Here is a 22,753-nt window from a genome sequence, read left to right as displayed (position 1 = left end):
TTATTATAGTTAAGCGCTTAAAGAAGCAGTGTGGCTCAGTGGAAAGCGCACAGGCTTTGGAATCAGAGGTCATGGTTTTGAATTCCGACCCCACCACATGTCTGCTGTGTGACCTTGGGCAAGGCACTTAACTTCTCTGAGCCTCAGTTACCTCACCTGTAAAATGGGGGTTAAAACTGTGAGCCCCCCGTGGGACAACTTGATCACCTTGTAGCCTCCCCAGCGCTTAGAACAGTGCTTTGCACATAGTAAGTGCTTAACAAATGCCATTATTGTTATTATTATTATTATTTTACCAATTCCATAAAAAACCCTCTTCTCTCATAGCTTGTGCATTGGAGAAGCAGTGTGGCTCAGTGGAAGGATCACGGTCTTGGGAGTCAGAGGTCATGGGTTCTAATGCCGGCTCCACCACCTGTCTGCTGTGTCACCTTGGGCAAGTCACAACTTCTCTGGGCCTCAGTTACGTCATCTGTAAAATGGGGATTAAGACTGTGAGCCCCCCATGGGACAACCTGATTACCTTGTAACCTCCCCAGCACTTAGAACAGTGCTTTGCACATAGTAAGCACTTAATAAATGCCATTATTATTATTATTCATAAGGAGGCCTTCACTAAGTCTGCCCTTCTGCGTCACCCTGTCTTGCTCCCTTTATTCATCCCCCCCTCCCAGCCCCACAGCACCTACGTCTATATCTGTAATTTATTTATTTCTATTATGTCTGTCTCCCCTTCTATACTGTAAGCTCACCGTGGGCAGGGAATGAGTCTATTTATTGTTCCATTGTCCATTCCCAAATGCTTAGTATAGTGCTCTGCACACAGTAAGCACTCCATAAATACAATCAGTATGGTTTAGTGTCAAGAGTCCGGGCTTGGGAGTCAGAGGATGTGGGTTCTAATCCCAACTCCATCACTTGTCTGCTGTGTGACCTTGGGCAAGCTGCTTAACTTCTCTGCACCTCAGTTACCTCATCTGTGAAATGGCGATGGAGACTGTGGGCCCCACGTGGGACAACCTGCTTACCTCGCATCTACCCCAGTGCTTAGAACAGTGCTTGGCACATAGGAAGCGCTTAACAAATACCATTATTATTATTAGGTGCTCACTACATGCCAAGCATTGTACAAGACAGTCAGATCGGATACAGACACCATCCCATACAGGCTCCCAGGCTAAGACGGGGAGAGAAAAGGCATCTTATCCCCATTTTACCAATGAACAAACTGAGGCGTGAAGCCATTCAGTGGCTTGCTCAAGAACACCCAGAGATCAAGTGGCAAGGCTAAGACTAGAACCCACCTCCCCTAATTTCCTTCCCACCACTGTCTCCCACCTCAGAGAGGACCCGAAAACAAATAGATTTTCTCTTTTTTTTTGCATATTTCTTTCTTGGCCCTCATTGTGTTTCTTTTCCTTCCTGGTTACAGACTGGCAGATCGCTACGCTGGCTCTGCTGCTGGGCGGTGCTGCCATCATTCTCGTGGCCTTCCTGGTCGGTCTGATTTCCATCTGCGTGGGCTCTCGCAGGAGATTCTACCGACCGGTCGCGGTCATGCTTTTCGCAGCAGGTAAAGCGCATCCCTCATTTCCCATCTCGGATTGACGTTTGAGGAGCGTGTCGGCTCTTGTGCTTGCCCAAGAAGGGGCCTGTTCTGCACTGCGTGCTTTGTCCGAGGTATTTTCTCTGCATCGAGGGAAATAGGATTAGGCGTTATCAGATTATGTTTTTCAGTGTTAAGCATTTTTCTGATGCAATCGTAAGACCTTGCCTCAGATGGAAGACGAATTGAATGTACTCTTAGTCTGTGCACAGGGACTTTGTAAATGCGGGAGTTAGATGTACCATTGGCCTTGTTTGTGTGGGCAGTTTTTCTTGATGCCCATCTTTATTTTGAGTCAATCAATCAATTCATTCATTCAGTCATGTTCATTGAGCGTTTACTGTGCGCAAAGCACTGTACTGAGTGCTGGGGAGAGTACAATATAACAAGAAGTAGACACATTCCCTGCCCACGATGAAATTAATCAATGGTAAATGTTGAGCACTTACTTTGTGTAGTCAGTCAGTCAATACTATTTATTGAGCGCTTACTGTGTGTAGAACACTGTACTAAGCGCTTGGGAGAGTACAGTACAACAATATAACAGACACATTCCCTGCCCACAATGAGCATGCGGTCTAGAAGGGGAGACAGACATTAGTATAAATAAATAAGTCCTTGAGAGAGTACAAGAAAACAGAGTTGGTAGGCATTCTCTGTCCATGAGGACAAGCACTTAGTACAGTGCTCTGCACATAGTAAGCACTCAATAAATACCATTTACTAATTAATTGATTGAGGAGCTTAAAGTCTAGAGGGGAAAACAAATTAAAATACATTATGAATATGGAGAGAATGGCTATGGGATTGAGGGTGGGATGAATTTCAAGTGCTTCAAGGGTATAGATCCAAGTGCATAGGTGACATAGAAGGGATAGAAAGTAGGAGAAATGAGAGTTTAAGGGGTTTAGCCTCTTGGAGGAGATATAATTTTAATAACATTTGAAGGTGGGGTGAGAGGTGGTCTGTTGCGTGTGGATGGGCAGGGAGTTCCAGGTCAGAGGGAGGATACGGACAAGGGATCTAAGGTGAGATATACGAGAAAGTCAACATTTACTGGGAAGAGGAATAGGATTAAGTTGAAAGGACAACACGGAATTTTTTTTAATCAGCTGAAACCATAACTCTGATTTAATGACAGGGATACTCTAAAAGGCTACGTTGTTGGAAAAACAAAAAGACCACCACCCAGCAATGAAACGGACATGTGGATACAAAAAAAAAAGGAGGTATTTTATCAAATAGGCCGCAGACAAAATAAGAGGCCAAAAATTATTTCAGAGTCCACCTACTTGCTAAAAATCATTTTCCCTCATTTCTTACGGGAAAGCAGCGTGGCTCAGTGGAAAGAGCATGGGCTTGGGAGTCAGAGGTCATGGGTTCTAATCCCGGCTTCACCACTTGTCAGCTGTGTGACTTTGGGCAAGTCATTTAACTTCTCTGTGCCTTAGTTACCTCATCTGTAAAATGGGGTTTAAGACTATGAGCCCCACGTGGGACAACCTGATCACCTTGTATCCTCCCCAGTGCTTAGAACAGTGCCTTGCACACAGTAAGCGCTTAACAAATGCCTTTATTATTATTATTTCCAAGGATGTTTTTGCTCTAAATGGTACTTTGTGTTTTTTCTTGAGATTCAGCCCATTCATTCTATCAATCAATCAATCATATTCATTGAGCGCTTACTGTGTGCAAAGCACTGTACTATGCGCTTGGGAAGTACAAGTTGGCAACATATAGGGACAGTCCCTACCCAACAGTGGGCTGACAGTCTAGAAGGGGGAGACAGAGAACAAAACAAAACATATTAACAAAATAAAATGAATAGAATAGATATGTACAAGTAAAATAAATAAATAAATAGAGTAATAAATATGTACAAACATATATACATATATTCAGGTGCTGTGGGGAAGGGAAGGAGGTAAGACGGGAATGGAGGGGGGATGAGGGGGACAGGAAGGAGGGGGCTCAGCCTGGGAAGGCCTCCTGGAGGAGGTGAGCTCTCAGAAGGGCCTTGAAGGGAGGAAGAGAGCTAGCTTGGCGGATGTTGGGAGGGAGGGCATTCCAGGCCAGGGGGATGACTTGGGCCGGGGGTCGACGGCGGGACAGGCGAGAACGAGGCACGGTGAGGAGATTAGTGGCAGAGGAGCGGAGGGTGCAGGCTGGGCTGTAGAAGGAGAGAAGGGAGGTGAGGTAGGAGGGGGCGAGGTGATGGAGAGCCTTGAAGCCGAGGGTGAGGAGTTTCTGCGTGATGCGCAGATTGATTGGTAGCCACTCCATGTTGGAGTAAGCAAAATAGACCTGTCCGATAGGCAGTACTAGAGACAGACAGAATGATCTGTCATTGTCATCATCAATGGTATTTATTGAGTGCATACTGTATGCACAGCACCGTACTAAACTCCTGGGAGGTACAATTCAAAAGAATTGGTAGATACGTTCTCTTCCCACAGGGAGTTTCAAGTCTAGAGGGGAGAGGATGAGGAAAATAAAGGGATTAATCTGGGAAGGCCTCTTGCTAGAGATGTGATTTTAGGCATATTTTGAAGGAGGGAAATACGATGCACTGTCAGACGTGAAGGGGGGAAACGAGTTTCAGTTTTCAGGAAGAATATGTGTGCAAAGAATTGGCAACAGGAAAAATGAAATGGAGGTAAAGAAAATAGATTAGTGCTAGAGGAACCCAGGAGTGTAAGAGGATCTAACAGACGTGAATACTAATTAAAAAAGCTATTGCATGAATTTACCCCTGAACACTCAGCACCTTATGAGCTGCGTTTGACTGTTAGGTGAATTTAAAAGAAGCCATTATCCATCTACGAATTGCTAAATCCTCATACTGAAACATAGATATGAAGAAGATTTCTGCTGCCCTCTACTGTCTAAAATCATCTTTTTACACCTTTTTTTACATCTTGTTGAGCTTAAATTAGGACGGAACTTTAATTCTGCATTACAGTTTATACGTAACATGATTTATCAGGTTTTTGGAGAATAAATTCTGAACACAAAAGGGTTTTTTGAAGTAGCCTAGCATGAGTACCATATACTATAACTTTGACAGCAAATTAATGACAACTTCCTTTAATTGTAATTACGGTATCTGTTAAGTGCTCACTATGTCCCAAGCACTGGGGTAATAATAATAATGGCATTTATTAAGTGCTTACTATGTGCAAAGCACTGTTCTAAGCGCTGGGGAGGTTACAAGGTGATCAGGTTGTCCCAAGGGGGCTCACAGTCTTAATCCCCATTTTACAGATGAGGTAACTGAAGCCCAGAGAAGTTAGGTGACTTGCCCAAAGTCACACAGCTGACAAGTGGCGGAGCCGGGATTTGAACCCATGACCTCTGACTCCAAAGCCCGTGCTTTTTCCATTGAGTTATGCTGTAGATGCAAGCTAATCAGGTCAGAACAGTCTCTGTCCCACATGGGGCTCACAGTCTAAGTGGGGTGGAGAACAGGGATTGAATTTCCATTTTACAGATGAGGAAACTGAGGCACAGAGACGTTACATAACTGTCCCAAGGTCACACAAGAGGGCCAGAATTAGAACCCTTTGCTTCCTTTGGAAATACTCAAATAATTCTCATTTTATGAAAGTAGTGAGCTAGTCCATTCATTTCATTACAGATATCTGTGTTATTTCACATCTTTAATGGCTTTCCTCTTTAGGCTCCAACCTCACGGTTTCACGACCTGTATAGAAATTGCCTAGGAGTATACCCTTGAATTATCATGTACTAAATATCTCTGCCCCTCTCAGGGTCATACCCGGAGAGTTTCCAGTCGTCTACCAGTCACGACTGCAGGAGGGAGAGTCAAGCAGAGGCCTACCTATTCCATTCCTAGCTTGGCCAGTGGCTAGTGAGTGGAGGGCAATCTGCTACAAGTCAAAACTCACTGTGCTGGGCAGCAGTGGCATAGGAGAGAATCAAGGGCAGAGATTCATTTACTGTGCGGAAGGAGGCAATGGTAAACCATTTCCATATTTTTGCGAAGAAAAGTCTATGGATACACAACCAGAATGATTGTAGATGGAAGTGGGGCATTCTGGGTGAGATGTGTCCATGGAGTTGCAATGGGTCAGACATGACATGACAACATAAGACAACAACAACAAATATATTTGGCATCTCTAAGACCCTGAACCATGTCATGATTGACTAGTTTAAATATTCAATTCCACTGTCCCCTCCGCCCTGCCAAATAAAGGCTTTGGGGAAATCATGGCATCCACACTTCTTTTTAAATGGTATTTGTTAAGTGTTCACCATGTTCCAGGTACTATACCAAGTGCTTGGGTAGATACACAATAATCAGGTCGGACGCAGTTCATGTCCCACATGGGGCTCACAGACTTAATCCCCATTTTTCAGATGGGGTAACTGAGGCCCAGAGAAGTTAAATGACTTGTTCAAGTCATTGAGCAAATCCTACTTCACCTCACTACTCTCCCTGTTAAAACCCAGCTCGCAAACTTCTCTCCTCTAACGCTAACCTTCCCATGGTACCTCGATTTCGTCTATCTCATCATCGACCTCTTGCCCACATCCTACCTCTGTCCCGGAATGCCCTCCTTCCTCAAATCTGGTAAACAGTTACTCTCCCCCGGTTCAAAGCCTTAATGAAGGCACATCTCCCTCCAGAAGGCCTTCCCTGACTAAGCCTCCCCTTTCCTCTTTTCCCACTCCCTTCTGTGTTGTCCTAACATGCTCCCTTTGTTCTTCCCCCTCCCAGCCCCACAACATTTATCTACATTTATTTATTTGTATTGATGTCTGTCTCCTCTTCCAGACTGTAAACTCATTGAGAGCAGGGAATGTGTCTTTTTATTGTTGTATTGTATTCTCTCAAGCACTTACTCTGCCCACAGTAAGCGCTCAATACGATTGAATGAACGAATGAATGAAAGTTATGGGCAGGAAATGTGTAATAATAATAATAATGGCATTTATTAAGCGTTTACTATGTGCAAAGCACTGTTCTAAGCGCTGGGGAGGTTACAAGGTGATCAGGTTGTCCCACGTGGGGCTCACAGTCTTGTGATTGTGTCTGTTGATTATTACATTCGACTCTCCCAAGCGCTTGGTACAGTGCTCTGCACACAGTAAGCGCTCAGTAAATACGATTGAATGAACAAATGAATGAAAGTTGTGGGCAGGGATTGTGTCTGTTTATTGTTACATTGGACTTTCCCAAGCACTTAGTACAGTGCTCTGCATACAGTAGGCACTCAATAAATATGATTCACTGACTGATTGACTGTCTGGCCCAAGGTCACACAGCAAAGTGGCAGAGCCACGATCAGAACCCCAAGTCCTGATTCCCAGGCCCAGGGTCCGTCCATTAGGCCACCCTGCTTCTCTCTCACCCCCTCTCTAACTGAGGCAGTGCATGTCAATGGGAATCCCTCCCCAGAAAGAATCTCATCACTCATAGCACGTCAACCGGCCGAATGAGGAGGGCCTCATAGCACACTCATGGAGGGACACTGAACAACAGCATAAAGACTGAATCCTGGAGACTAGACCTGTCTAGTATTATATAATCTGTCTATTCGAGTCAGGTGATATTGGGCCTTCCAAATCTTCCCTGAGAAAAGTAACAAGGCCCAGTTGATACAGCACGACCCTGGGAATCGGAAGTTCATGGGTTCTAATCCCAGCTCCGCCTCTTGTCTGCTGTATAACCTTGGGTTAGGCACTTCACTTCTCTGGTCCTCAGTTACCTCATCTGGAAAATTAAGGCTGTGATTCCCACGTGGGGCAGGGACTGTGCCCAACCTGATTACCTTGTATCTGCCCCAGTGCTTAGAACAGTGCTTGGCACATATTGAGTCCTTAACAAATGCAATTATTATTATTATTCTAATCCTGGATCTGCCACTTGTCTGTTATGTGACCGTGGACAAGTCACTTCACTTCTCTCAGCCTCAGTCACCTCATCTGTAAAATGGGAACTACGACTGTGAGCCCCACAAGGGACAGGGACTCTGTCCAATCCGATTTGCTTGTATCCACCCCAGCGCTTGGTACAGTGCCTAGTACGTATTACAGCTTAACGAATACCATAATTATTATTATTAAGTCTTCCCTGACTAAACCCACCTTTCCTCTTCTCCCACTTCCTTCTGCATTACCCTGACTTGCTCCCTTTGTTTATCCCCCCTCCCATCTCCACAGCACTTATGCCCACATCTGTAATGTATTTCTATTAATATCTGTCTCCCCACCTCTAGACTGTAAGCTCGTGTGGGCAGGGAATGTGTCTGTTTATTGCTGGAATGAACTCCCCCAGGCTCTTGGTACAGTGCTCTGCACACAGTAAGCACTCGAGAAATACAATTGAATGAATGAATGAAGTCTAGAGGCTTTGTACTGTACTGTTGCTTGTATCCACCCCCAGTGCTTAGTACAGTGCCTGGCACACAGTAAGCGCTTAACAAATACCAGAATTATTATTAGTAGTAGTACCGCTCCTGAAACAACTTCTCTTCCCTTTCTATGCACTACTTTGATATTCCGTTTTCCTACTCTAGTTTGCCACTTTTTTGTTCTTTGCTTTCCCCTTGTATTCCACCAGAAAGATGGAATGATTTCCCCCCTCCCTCCACCCTCCTTCACCAATTTCAAACCTCGAATCCAATGAAAGTTTACCAAATGGCAACGGGATCCGTGTTCTGTGTTGCTGTTGAGGTCTCAGAGCTATTTTGTCCTTAGACTGAAGTCTGCACCCATTCTCACAGTCTTGCAATATGTGCTCCTGGGTCTGGGGAGGTTGGGCGAGAGGGTGTGGATAGTGCAGTGCAAACCATCACCACTACTGGAAAAACAACTCAAAAGCAAGTCCTGCAGGTGATTGGACACAACCGGTGTCTGACCAAAGCTTTCCTGAATAACGAGAGAATGAGAAAGCTATCCTTCTGTGTTTTCATGAACAAAGTGTGCAGGTAGCCAAGAGATTCTGTCTCAAGGACCTATTGATGCAATCTCACCATCTGCAGGGTCATCTTCAAACTGGAGGGCAAGCTACAGGGTATCATTCATCTTCACGTTTTCCAAAAATTAGATATAATCCAAGATGAGTGCATGTTGCATAAGGTAACGTGCCCCCTTTGAGATAGTGTTCTGTAAGATACACTTTTAAAATTGGCTCAGAAGCAGAACTCTTCTTCCCACCCAAACCCCTCCCCCCCACTGATTTTCCCCTTGCTGAAGACAACACCACTATCCTCCCTGTCAAGTGAGCCGGTATCTTGACATTATCCTTGACTCCTCTCTCTCATTCAACCCACACATGCAATGTCATGAAATCCTGTCGGTTCTTCCTTCACACCATCTCTAGCATCTGGCCTTTCTTCTCCATCCAAATTACTCCCGTGCTGATCGAAGCACTTATCCTATCCTGCATCGACTACTGCCTCAGCCTCCTCACTGACCTCCCTGCTTCCGGTCGCTTCCCTCTCCAATTCATCATTTTTCTAAAAACACCCAAAACATTCAGGCTGTCCCCCACCCATTAAAAGTCTCCTAAGATCAGCCATCCATGTCCGCATCAAACAGAAACTCCTCACCATTGGCTTTGAAGCTCTCTCCTTCCAACCTAACTTCACTAGTTTCCATTACAATCCAGCCCACATGCTTCACTCTTCCAATGCCATCCTACCCACTGTACCTCGATCTCCACTGTCTCATGGCCAAATCTTTGTCTGCACCTCCCTCTGACCTGGAACTCTTTCCCTCATTATATCTGACAGAGCACTGCTCTCCCCATCTTCAGAGTCTTCTAAAATCACACCTCCAGGAGGCCTTCCAGGATTCTGCCCTAATTTCCCCAACTCTCCACCTCTCTCTCTGCATTGCCTATGCACTTGGGTCTGAATGCCCAAACCACTTTGAAATTCACCCAAATCCCAATGCCACAGCACTTATATCCATTTCCTTATGGTCTGTTGTTTCCCATATCTGTATTGAAATGTCTGTCTCCCCACTAGACCATAAATTCCTTTACTTGCCCAGTCCTTAGTGCAGTACTCTGCACACAGTAAGTGCTCAATACTTTTTTTAATGGTATTTTTTAAGCAACTATGTGCCAGGCACTGTACTAAGCACTGGGGTACTAACAAGATAATCGGATTAGACACAGTCCATGCTCCTCTGGGACTCACAATCATAATCCCCAGTTTACAGATGAAGTAACTAAGGCACAGAGAAGTTAAGTGAATTGTCCCACGTCACACAGCAGACAAGTGGTGGAGCTGGAATTAGAAACCAGGTCCTCTGACTCCCAGGCCCTTACTCTTTCGATTGATTGATTGAGTGTCTAAGTTCATATACTTTGTTCCTGAAAACTGATTTCCTTGGAAACAACAGATGCTGTTTCACATGTAACAGTAAATAAGCTCTGAGAATAAATTCCCCTAACATTTTCCAAACTGTCGAAGTCTAAAATGATGACCCTACTCTTGCCTTCCAAGCAAGGTTGGTGCAAATGTAATTCACTTAATTCACACAATCTTTTTTGACACGCATAGTGAATTTTTCTCTGTCATTCACTTTTGGATTCTCATTTGCCACATAAAGTCAGTGGTGATTTATTACACAGCATGAAAGGATTTCTCTCTCTTTTTTTTTTTGGAAGAGCCATTAACAGCCAGCCTGGAGCGGAGTTCTCCAGAAGATATTCATTAAACATGAAGATCCATTACTGACCTGGGGGGGTGAGATGATGATAATGACGATGGTATTTGTTAAGTGCTTTCTATGTGTCAAGCACTGTTCTAAGCGCTGGGGTAGATACAGGGTAATCAGGTTGTCCCACGTGGGGCTCACAATCTTAATCCCCATTTTACAGATGAGGTAACTGAGGTACAGAGAAGTTAAGTGACTTGCCCAAGGTCACACAGCTGATAAATGGCAAAACTGGTATTAGAACCCATGACCTATGACTCCTAAGCCCAGGCTCTTTGGGTTGTGACCAAGTGGGGTGTGTCCGTGGCCCCAGGCTAAAGAAAGAACTACTCTGCTACAACACGATTCACAGATGATGCCCTTATTAAATGTAAACTGTTCAGACCTTGGAAGCCTGGAGCTATGAACAGTGCAATTATTGAGTTTAATCAGCCAGCTAGTATTTTGTCTTCAGGAGGGGCAAGAGGATATTGGAGAAACTGTATGCTAACAGCTCTCTTTGAAGTGCCACAAAATGAATTTATCTCAACCCATCTTGAACTACTTGGTATTTTCAGATTGCACAAATTTCTGTGGTAATCAATCCCATATGGTTCATGTCTTCTGCATAAATGTCTCTTTTTATTTGTTCTGAAATGATCATCCCCTGCTATTGAGGATTTGGTGAACAATTCCATAGTCACCCATTTCCTTAGTCCAGTCCTCTGCACACAATTAGTGCTCCATATTTTTTAATAATATTTGTTAAGCGCTCACTATGTGCCAGGCACTGTGCTAAGCGCTGGGATACATACGATGCTCTGTCCATACCTTTTTTGAGTTCCTTTTTGTCCCTTATCAAGCCCTCACCTTTCATCCTGAAGTCGAAATCTTTTTTGTATTTTTATGTCCACAATTGTCAACCCCATCTCTTTCATCCTTTGCTCTTCTCTTATGCCGTCAAGTCGTTTCCGACCAACAGGGACACCACGGACACATCTCTCCCAGAAGACCCCGCTTTCCATCTGTGATTGTTCTGGAAGTGGATCCACAGAGTATTCTTGGTAAAAATCCGAAAGTGGCTTACCATTGCCGCCTTCCGCACAGTAAACTAGAGTCTCTGCCCTCTATTCTCTCCCGTGCCGCTGCTGCCCAGCATATGAGTTTTGCCTTGTAGCAGATTGCCTGCCACTCGCTAGCCACTGGCCAAGCTAGGAATGGAATGGGTAGGCCTCTGCTTGACTCTCCCTCCCGTAGCCGAGTCAGGTAGAGGACTGGAAACTCCCCAGGTGTGACCCTGAGAGGGGTCACACTTTGCTACCTCTTTTCTATACCTTCTCCTCTCTATCAAGTACTTTCTAAAGGGTGGCTATAAAAACTTCATGCAGTATTCTAGAAGGCGACATACCAGTGTTATCTGTTGTGGCTAAACTAGGCAGTCTGTTTTGTTTCTACATCCCCTTACCTCTCAGAGAGCTTTGTGAATGTCAAATATTGGGTGGTAATTTTCCTCATTAGTCACAAGAGTTTCTTGTGAGCCCCATGTGGGACACGGACTGTGTCCAACCTGATTAGCTTGTATCCACCCCAGTGCTTAGTACACATTGTACTAGACTGTAAGCTTGTTGTGGGTAGGGAATAGGCCTGTTTATTTTTATATGGTACTCTTCCAAGTGCTTAGTACAATGCTTTGCACACAGTAAGCATCCAATAAATATGATTGAATGAACGTAGTAAGTGCTTAACATGTACCATAAAAAAGAGGTAGTTTGCTACATGACTTGAGCAGAAAGTTGTACCCTGTACACTAGAAGAAAGCATGTTTTACTCTGAGAAACAAAGGATCCTTATGTCAGTAAACTCCTCTCGATCAATCGATCCATCAATCAGTGGTATGCATTGAGTGCTTACTTTGTGCAGAGCACTGTACTAAGTGCTTGGGCAAGTACCATACAATGGAGTTTGTAGATATGATCCCAGCCCAAAATCAGTGGCATTTTGATGTGTATATATCTATAATTCTATTTATTTATATTGATGCTATTGATCCCTGTTTACTTGTTTCAGTGTCTGTCTCCCCCCTCCTAGACTGTAAGCCCATTGTGGGCAGGTATTGTCTCTATTGCTAAATTGTACTTTCCAAGCGCTTAGTACAGTGCTCTGCACACAGTAAGCGCTCAATAAATATGACAATGAATCAAATGAATGAATGGTATTTATTGAGTCCTGACTATGTGCTGAGCATTGTAATAATAATAATAATAATGATGGTATTTGTTAAGCACTTACTATGTGCCAAGCACTGTTCAAAGCACTAGGATAGATACAGGATAATCAGGTTGTCCCATGTGGAGCTCATAATTTTAATCCCCAATTTACAGATGAGGTAACTGAGGCACAGAGAAGTTAAGTGACTTGCCCAAGATCATACAGCAGACAAGTGGTGGTGGTGGAATTAGAACCCACATCCTCTGACTCCCACTAAGCCAAGCTGCTTCTCTACTAAGCACTTGGGAAAGTACAATACAAAAAGTTGCTAGGAACGATCCCTTACCCAGAATGAATTTACAGTCTTCAACTCTGTTCATGCACTTCCAAGTTCTCCTACTTAGACACCCAACTCTTTCAACCACGCTCCCTTTGGGGATTTTCGTGGCATGTTTGCGTGAAACAGGAGTGTGGAGGGAATGAGACAGCATTCAATCATGAGACAGTGTGGAGATTGGCACACAGTAAGCACTTTACAAAAACCATCATTAATTATACCCAATTCTTGCTTGTTTCTCTGATGGTGGTTTAGTGGTGACAGTCTCTCTCAAACTGCTAGCCACCCATGCTTGGAGGAAGTATTGAGTGCCTAAAATAGCATTTTTTCTTCCCTCAATAATCTAACATTACACCAGCAGGTCTTGTCCAGGATCTTTCTTTCCATGCAGCCCTTGGGAAAATGTAGCGAAATGAATTTATCTTTGTAGGTATTCACTCCCAGAATCATTTCTTTCTAAATAACTAAACTGTCATTTCAACATCTCATCAACTCAGAGTTATAGCCGAAACTAATCACCCAAGAGTCTATTCTTCAATAAGAAAATTTAGAGAGTTTAAGACTATTTGTGTCCTTTTCATGTGCATAAGAGTAATTCATTTAAAAGTGATTAATTATTCAGACCTTAATATTCATATATTTTAATTGTCCTCACTTTACAGTGGGCAATGGGAAAGGTGCTTTTTACTCTCTTCTCAGTATTTTATTAAAATGAAAACTCATACACACCCAATTATTTTCTATCTTTCATCATCCTTTTCATTTCAATGTATTTTCAATCATTTCAGTGAGAGACACTAATTCCTAGCCATAAAGCCTTTTATTTTTAGGCTGACAATAGCATAGTAAAGATTTCTCCCACACTAATTAAAAATTGTATTAAGATGGTGTATTACAGGTTAAACTTTTATTAAGTAGAAATATATTGAGGTCAAATTTAAACCAGGAGACCAGATGATTCATCAAATGAGTTGTAGGTGTTAAACTCCTTTATTATTAGATCTGACTCTTGTCCAAGTTTGTCTCTCTCCCCACCCCTGCTCCCTCCCATTGAGCTCCGTGAAGAATAATCATAGGTCTTAGGGAGAAGCAGTGTGGTCTAATGGGAAGAGCTTGGGCCTGGGAATCAGAGGATCTGGGTTCGAATCCCAGCTCTTCCACTTTTCTGTTGTGTGACCTTGAGCAAGTCACTTCAGTTCTCTGAACCTCAGTTCTTTCATCAGAAAAATGTGGATTCTATACCTGTTCTCCCTCCTACTTAGACCAAGGGAACTGATTATCTTGTATCTAACACAGGGTTTAGGACAGTTTTGGTACAAGGTAAGTGCTTAACAAATACTACAATAGATATTAGTGTTATTATCTGCATAAAATAGCTTCACTGGTCTCAACTCAGTTGATAATTGGTACTTCTGAAATCCTGGTTGCTTGGAGGCATTGGTGACTGAATATGCATTGCTAAGCAGGAATTATACTTTCTCTCCCAGAGAAGGAAAAGTAGGCTAAAAGAATGGCAAGGGAAAAAAAACTGTTTTTGTGTTTTTTTTTAATCTTATTTGGTCTGGAAACCTACAATTTTGTCTTCCAGTCTACATTTGGACCCTTGATGGAAACCTGAATTTAGTAGCCAAGCATTCCAGAATTTCCAGAAATCCAACTAGATTTCTTTTTTCTTAATAGCATTTGTGAAGGGCTTACTACTTTCCAGGCAATGTTCTAAGCATCATCATCATCATCAATCGTATTTATTGAGCGCTTACTGTGTGCAGAGCACTGTACTAAGCGCTTGGGAAGTACAAGTTTGCAACATATAGAGACAGTCCCTACCCAACAGTGGGCTCACAGTCTAAAAGTGGGCTCACAGTCTAAAACAGTGGGGTAGATATCGATAATTGGGTTGGATATAGTCCTGTCCCACATGGGGTTCAGCCCCATTTTACAGATGAGCATCATTTACAGAAGCTGCAGGACCTAGTGGTTACAGCGTGGGCTTGGGAATCAGAGGATGTGGGTTCTAATCCTGGTTCTGCTGCTTGTTTGCTGTGTGATCTTGGTCAAGTCACCCAACTTCTCTGTGCCTCAGTCATCTCATCTAAAAAATGGGGATTAAGACTGTGAGCCCCATGTAGGACAACTTGATTACCTTGTATCTATCCCAGCACTTAGAACAGTGCTTGGCACATAGTAAATGCTTAACAAATACCATTATTATTATTATTGTTATGAGTTAACTTGTGCCCAGAGAAGTTAAGTGAGGTTGCACAGCAGACAGGTGGCGGAGCCAGGATTTGTATTTCTGATGAAGGTTTGAGCCAGAGAGTTTCTGATTTATATGAACCAATTTACCCACCCAGTGTCAGGGTAAAACAGTGATAGAACAGAACCCTTTCCAGGGGTTACAATGAGTTACACTGTAAATGTGTTTGGAATACAGTACAAAGAGCCGGGCGGAGGTAAATCTCCTGATCCCCATAACCAGCGTCTTAGAAAGTAATGATTTTTAAAAATCATGGCTTCATGAATTTGTTCTTTTTCATCAGTTTTCTGCCAGGGATAGATTATTTTTTAAAAAATAGATTTTCTCTGAGCAGCAAATGACTCACTGCTTATTAAAGAGCGTTGTCACTTTATAGCAGGTGATAAAATGTTTTGAATTATTTTGGTAGACTTTCTAAAAACATTCATCATGTGAGTAATAATGCCCCATTCTGTTATTCTGGATGGATTTTAAATTCCATCATAATTAAACTTCCAGGGCAGAATTTTCCTTTGCGGTTTTCGACGGGGAGGGTGAAAATGACCCTTTCAGCGATTTATCCAACTCCCTTCCATATGCCACTGCCATCTGAGACCAACAACAAACATCACTCCCGCGCACGGCTCTGAGCCATTAATAGGGCACGTTAGAGCTGTAGGGGGGCTTTCGGGAGATTTTCCGACAGTGAAAGGCATCTGCCCTGCCCTCGAAGTGTGTATACCTAAGGGCATAACCTAATAATTATGATGAATAGTTATGAAATTTGTTAAGCGCTTCCTTTGTGCCAGGAATACTGCCAAGGTAGATACAAGCAGATCGGGTTGGAGTCAGTCCCTGATCCGCATAGGGTTCACATTCTTAATCCCCATTGTACAGCTGAGGGAACTGAGGCACAGAGAAGTGAAATGACTTGCCCAAGGTCACTTGGTCACACGAGCCTGGGAGTCAGAAGTACCTGGGTTCTAATCCCGGCACCACCACATCTGCTATGTGATCTTGGGCAAGTCACTTCACTATGTTTCAGTTATGTCATCTGTAAAATGGGGATAAGAGTGTGAGGCCCATGTGGGACAGGGACAGTGTCTAACCTGATTAACTTGTATCTACCCCAGCGCTTAGAAAAGTGCTTGACACATAGTATGTGCTTAACAAGTACCATAATTATTATTATTAGTAGTAGTAGTAGTAAGTGTAGTAGTTGTGTTAATTCCCCTCTCAGGATCGCACCTGGAGTTTCCATTCCTCTACCAGTCTTGGTTAAGGGAGGGAGAGTCAAGCAGAGGTCATACCCATTCCATTCCTAGATTGGCTAGTGGCTAGCAAATGGCAGGCGGTCTCCTACAAGGCAAAACCCACCCGTCGTGGCATGGGAGAGAGTCGAGGGTGGAGACTCGAGTTTACTGCACGGAAGAAGGCAATGGTCAACCAATTCCAGATTTTCACCAAGAAAACACAATGGATCCACTACCAGAACAATTGTAGATGGAGAACAGGGCATTCTGGGAGAGATGTGTCCATGGTGTCACCATGGGTCAGAAACGACTCGACGGCATAAGATGTGTTAACTAAGCACCTATTGCATGCAGAGTACTTGTGGTGAAGCGTTGGAAATAAAAGTATGTGAATGATGGAATGTTTTCTCTATCAGGCCTGGAATCAGAGAACCTGGGTTCTAATCCCAGCCCTACCAGTTGCCTGCTGTGTGACACTGGGCTAGTCACTTAACTTTTCTGTGACTTTGTTTTCACATCTGTAAAATGGGGATTCAATCCCTGTTATCCCTCGTATCAAGAGCCTCATGTGGGCCAAGGACTGGGTCCAACCCTATTAACTTGTATCTACCCTACTGCTTAGAACAGTGCTTGATACATACACAGTAAGTGCTTAACAAATCCCATAGTAATAACAGTTATAATAATGAATAATCCCCAAGGTTTACAGTGTCACCTACTAGATGAGAACTAGTGTGACCTAGTGGACTGAACACAAGCTAAGGAGTCAGAGGACCTGGGTTCTAATCCCATCTCCACCACTCGTCTGCTGTGGTCTTGGGCAAGTCACTCAACTTCCCTGTGTTCAGTTACCTCAACTGTAAAATGGGGATAAAGACGGACGTCCCAACTGAATAACTTGTATCTACCCCAGCACTTAGTACAGTACCTGGTACATAGTAAGCACTTAACACCATAAAAAAAATTATAAGGAAGAAGACATTCTCTCCTCTTCCCTCCTCCCACTTCCTCCCAACAAACACCTGGAGACCCATTTTCTATAAATTTTCTACAGAACGTTCTCTGGGATTTAGGCTGGAATCGAAGGTCAGCAGTACTTTGATATACTTCAGTTGATCTCACTGATATGCTTGTGTTCCTCTATGGTTTTCCATTTCAGTTTAGTTCTCATTTTTCAGGAATTTATGTCATTTTGGTGGCTATTTAAGTTGTGATATTCAAGTTGGGTTTAAGAAGTATCTAAGGCCAACTTCTCTGCACAGTTTAGCTGTTCCCTGGATATCAGTAACCATATAAGACTCTTTCATAGCGATGACACTGTTATTATTATTATTATCCTTTTAGGAGTATTATACTTGCTAAGTGCTTTCTATGTCGAGCACTCTTCTTAAGTGGTAGGGTAGATATGAGGTTATAAAATAAACAATGGTATTTGTTAAGTGCTTACTATGTGCAAAGCACTGTTCCAAGTGATGGGGGTGATACAAGGTAATCAGGTTGTCCCATGTGGTGCTCACAGTCTTAATCCCCATTTTACAGATGAGGTAACTGAGGCACAGAAAAGTTAAGTGACTTGCCCAAAGTCACACAGCTGACAAATGGCAAAGCCGGGTTTGGAATCCATGACCTCTGACTCCCAAGCCCGTTGCTCTTTCCATTGAGCCACGCTGCTTCTCTGTCAGATCAGACAGAGTCCCTGTCCCTTTTGAGGCTCACAGTGTAAGAGGGCATGAGATTTAATCCCCGTTTTACATATGAGGAAACTGAGACACAGAGAAGTTAAGTGACTCACCCGAGGTCACAAAGCCGAAAAGTGATGGAGCCGGGATTGGAACCTATTTGACTCCCTCCGCACTAGGCCATGCTGCTCCTCTATCATTTTTCAACCTGAAGAAAAAAAATATTCTTTTATCTCCTGGTTGGACTATGGACTTTCCCATAGTCCATAAACATATTAAAGACATTCAATCGATATTCCTTTGATTTAATTTTCATCCGAGGGTTTTCGCTGGGTATTTTTTTTATATGATTGCAATTCAGTGGCTATTGTTATCACGCTTCCTGATTTGATTTGGTTCTCTTTCAGTGGTTCTGCAGGTGTGCAGCTTGGTCCTCTACCCAATCAAGTTCATCGAAACTGTGAGCCTGAAAATATACCACGAGTTCAACTGGGGGTATGGCCTGGCTTGGGGAGCAACTATATTTTCATTTGGGGGTGCCATCCTTTATTGCCTGAACCCTAAGAATTACGAAGACTACTACTAGAAGCAAGCTACTCGAAAGGAAAATGAACAGAAAAAGAGATTACTCCTCCATCTTTTCTAACTCACTGTTTTCTAGAACACTCGTGGAGCATCACGCCGTCTGCTCTGTCGATTTAATATCCTTTGCCCTTCGGCTGCTGACATCCTATCTGGCTTTTCCATCCCTTTAAGGGACCTGCGAAAATCGAGAGCTGATTAAACAGTCAAATGCTGCAAGCTTCTGAAATGTAAACTTCATTTTCCTGGCAACAACTGAAGGATCTCACAACCTGACAGCGATCCTTCGGAGAAATCGAGTTGCAACAGAATGGCCTGTGACTCTTCTCACGCGCTGTGGGTTGAAAGCAGCTGACGTCAGCTCCATTAAGACGTTCCTTAAACAAAGATTTCAGGGAGACAGTTGACACAGTCTGCTTATTGACCAGTGTCTCATTGGGCCAAACCCCCAGCCACTTGCTCGAATGAATGAGGGGGTCATTTGGCATCTTCGGGGCATAGTGAATGTAACTGGTTAACGACTGAAATTTCACCTTCGAGAGTCTTCTTAATAAAGGGGGACAGTTAATGTATTGGCATGCAGCTCCTCCCAATTGCAGCAGAACAGCGAGGGAAATCAGAGCTTGAGGGAAGTCAGAATTTGGACCATATGCTTCTTGTTATGTGGTTAGAAGTTTTGTCTCAGCTGTAACTAGCTTTGGGGATAAACAGGGGGCCTCGCCTTTCCTCAAGGCAACCAGAAAGAAAAGAAAATGCAGGAGTTTCATTTGTCCTAAATACCCTCTTGAAATCATTTTTCCAACACTACAGTGAACAGATGGGGCATCAGTAATGACTCTATTTTTATAGAAGGTCATCATGAGTATAAACAGTTTGGCATATATTCACAGACACCTGTAAACGCATAAAAATAGTCTTTACTGTAGTCAAGTGGTTTAAGCACTGTCCTAATACACTATCGTTAAGAATCTTGGATTGGTAACCCCTTCTTAGTTGATGTGCGAAACTGACCTATCTTAAAACATTTGACAAATACACCCTTCAACATACCTTGTTTTGTGGGGGAATTTAAGTTAGAAACACATATAAGAATTTCCAGCCAAAATGGGGTGACTTCAAAAAGTCGTTATTACACCGTAAGCATTTTGGGGCTTCCAAGATAGAATGAATTATCACTTCCTTTTTAAAAGTCCTTAAAATTCTAACCCTTTATTTCCAGAAAATCCAAATGTCTAAATACTTCTACTTCCCAGAACAATATAACCAAGGTAATACTATTTGGAAGCATTTTTAGTAGAGGAACAGAGTTACTCCAAAGTAAGTTTTGTCTTTGGATTTTAACCAATTGGCTGAAAGTTTTGTGCCTCTAATTTCTACTCTGCCTGGTTATGGCATTCCTACTTAAAATCTGAGTAACAAACTGAAGGGAATATGAGATAAAGTTGGGTAAAATCTGGAACTATTTCATGCTGCAAAAACTGAAGCATTTATTTCTGTTTAAGGATGCTAACTTGGGTACTGCCTAATATTTTTATATCATATATATTATATATATATTCCATTATAATAAAGAGTTAGAAATAATTATTTTTGTTAACAAATAAAGTAAAGGAATATGCCCTGTTTTGACACCCTCTGCAGGAAGAGAATTTAAAATCTGCCACATTGGTCTTGGGTGCTGTTGTAGAATTGCCGATCCAAAATGGAATCACCCAACCTGTTAAAATCAATAGCATTAAGTCCATTTGACCTAATTCACCAGGTGGGAAATCTGTGATAAGCATACAATTCGTGAACTCGCTTACTAGCCTGTGATTTCCAAAGCTCTGTTGCCAAAAACTGCACCACCTTTCCTTTGGTTGACCATGTGGCTAGATTCTTAATCTCAAATCGTATATCCAGATGAGAAAATCAACCTGATTGAAGAATCATGGTGAGGTAGCTTTTAATAATCCTGTGGCTTTTCTTCTGGCTCATGGTAAGAACACACACCCATTCGGTGGGAGAGAAGACTTCTTTTCATTTTCCTGAAAAGCATCAAAAAAGAATTTGAATCAGTTTTCCTGAACTCTATGAAAATTTGGCCCTGAAATGCCTGGAGTGAACTGCACATTGTCCCTGAGAGGTAGAAAAGAAATTGGTGAGCTTGGAAAGGGACTTAGGCTACTAAAACCCCTCTAGTGAAGGAGGGAGACTTTTTATTCCCAAATAAAGGGAAAAGAAACGAGGCACTTTTTTATGTCCTAGAAGAGGATGCAGCGTGTGCCATTTGACCACAACACACTTACAAGTCTTATCAGGCTTTCATTCTTTGGCTATACGACAAACAAGAAAGCACCTGACAGTGTTTCGCGGTTACATATGTGCAGTTTATAGGAGCGTAGATTTCTTGGATGATTCTTTTTTTTCCTCTCCGGTGAAGAATCCTGATGTGATATATCTACCACAAGTAACATATCATGGTATTTCACTACTGAACCAATAGGGAAACTTTATCATTTTTTTCTTCCCAGAACACACCAGTTTCAGAACAAGTATAATCATCTTCTCTATTTTTCTGCTATCGAGGCTTTTTACGATAAGCAGACGCAATTTCCGATTGCACGGGCCTGTTTTACTTTTAATTTTCCAGAGAAACGCGCCTTTACTCACATAGGTAGAGCAGAAAGTTCGAGCAGGGCTAGTTATTTGTATTTCTGAAGCTTCAAGTCTAGTGTTGGCTAACACGGAGCAACTCTCTTGGATCCCTTGCACAACAATGTTTAGCTTTTGTAAGTTCGACATGTAAATTTTAAAGACATAAATATAGAAAGACCTATGTGTTTGAAATAGAAATGATATATATGGATTCGCATGTCACTGTATATTATTAAACATGCAACAAACTGACTGGTAAGTGGAGTCTAATCTTATGGCTGGCAATGTAATTTATTCAGACTGTATTTTTGTACAGAACAGCGCACACCAATTTAATGCCTCTCTGTCCTCTATAATGCCCAAAACCGTGCCTAGAGATTTCATCGGTCTTAAACAAAACTAAATGTATTTCATGCTATTGGTGGTATTAATTTATCTAACTGTTGTTCTATATTTATTTTTAAAACCGTATGGTATGTTTCTTATGAAGTGCGAATCCACAGAAACTAGTTCATTTTTTTGTTCATCAAGGGGAAAATGAGTTTATCTCTAAAACAGTTTTAAGTTTTAAATTCTACTTCCATTTTTGTGTTTCACAACTTTTGTAGCTGACTTGAAGTTATCTATGTGAAAAAATAAAAATAATAATGGTTACTCTGGCCCTCTGCCTTTTTGACACCATACAAATCATTTTCTTTTTAATGGTATCTGTTAAGCGCTTACTATGTGCCAGGCACTGTAACTAAGTGCTGGGAACTAAGCTAGTAACTAAGCTAATCAGGTTAGTCATTTAAATCCCTGTCCAACATAGAGCTCATAGTCATAATCCCTGTTTTACAGAATGAGGCACAGAGATGTTAAGTGGCTCGCCCAAGGTCACCAGCAGACAAATGGTGGAGTGGGATTAGAACCAAGATCCTCTGACTCCCAGGCCTGTGCTCTTTCTAGTGGACCATCTAAATGGAGAGTCTAAATCTGATGGTTCTTTGCTTAAAATCTAGATTTCAAAATTCTCCGCCTTTTTCTCTCTTTCTTTGAATTTCTCATTTCTTATCTGCCACTAAGCAAGAACATGAGAAGTAAAGAAGCCCATGGCCAAAGATATCCATTAAACTAAAAATGCTGGTAGCTGAGAAGTGGAAGGGAAGTTGGTGTACTGTCCTTCTATATCAGCTAACCCCATATTTTTGAGAAAAGAGAATGATTGAAAAAGTTAATTTAGTTTCTTTCTGTGTGATTTCAACAGCAAGACAACATTTCCTACATTACTTCTGATCGATTTCTTTAGAAACAACCAGCTTTAGTTTAAAAGTAGAACAAAGGACCTACAAAACTAAGCTCTAGAATTCGAAGAAACTTGGGGTGAACATAATTGGTGAATATACTTGGAAGCAATTTAAATTATTGCTGCAATAAAATTCACTTTGGGCAGAAGCCAGAAGTGTTTTGTGAAGGTCTTAAATTTAATCATGTGTTATATTCTTACATTGAAAAACCTACGGCAAATATGAAACATCTGCATGAATTTGTAAATATTGA

General features: G+C 42.3%; 1 protein-coding gene and 1 non-coding gene across 2 annotated transcripts in view; one reads left to right on the top strand and one right to left on the bottom strand.

Annotated features, from left to right (window-relative positions):
• The window catches only part of TMEM47 (transmembrane protein 47), a 39,248-nt gene extending 17,380 nt beyond the window's left edge, over positions 1 to 21,868 (top strand). Inside the window, exons 2-3 of the mRNA XM_038760449.1 lie at positions 1,433 to 1,573; positions 18,403 to 21,868. Coding sequence (XP_038616377.1) covers positions 1,433 to 1,573; positions 18,403 to 18,581 — 320 coding nt within the window. The 3' untranslated portion in view covers positions 18,582 to 21,868. The remainder of the gene's footprint in view (positions 1 to 1,432; positions 1,574 to 18,402) is intronic.
• On the bottom strand, positions 11,452 to 11,589 carry LOC119940471. The gene has a single exon (XR_005454949.1). It is a non-coding gene; the product is annotated as a small nucleolar RNA SNORA7 (small nucleolar RNA).
• Positions 21,869 to 22,753: the final 885 nt, after the last annotated feature.

This window comes from Tachyglossus aculeatus, chromosome 18, assembly GCF_015852505.1.
Source record: "Tachyglossus aculeatus isolate mTacAcu1 chromosome 18, mTacAcu1.pri, whole genome shotgun sequence".
Classification (NCBI taxonomy): domain Eukaryota; kingdom Metazoa; phylum Chordata; class Mammalia; order Monotremata; family Tachyglossidae; genus Tachyglossus; species Tachyglossus aculeatus.
This window is presented reverse-complemented; position numbering and strand designations above follow the sequence as displayed.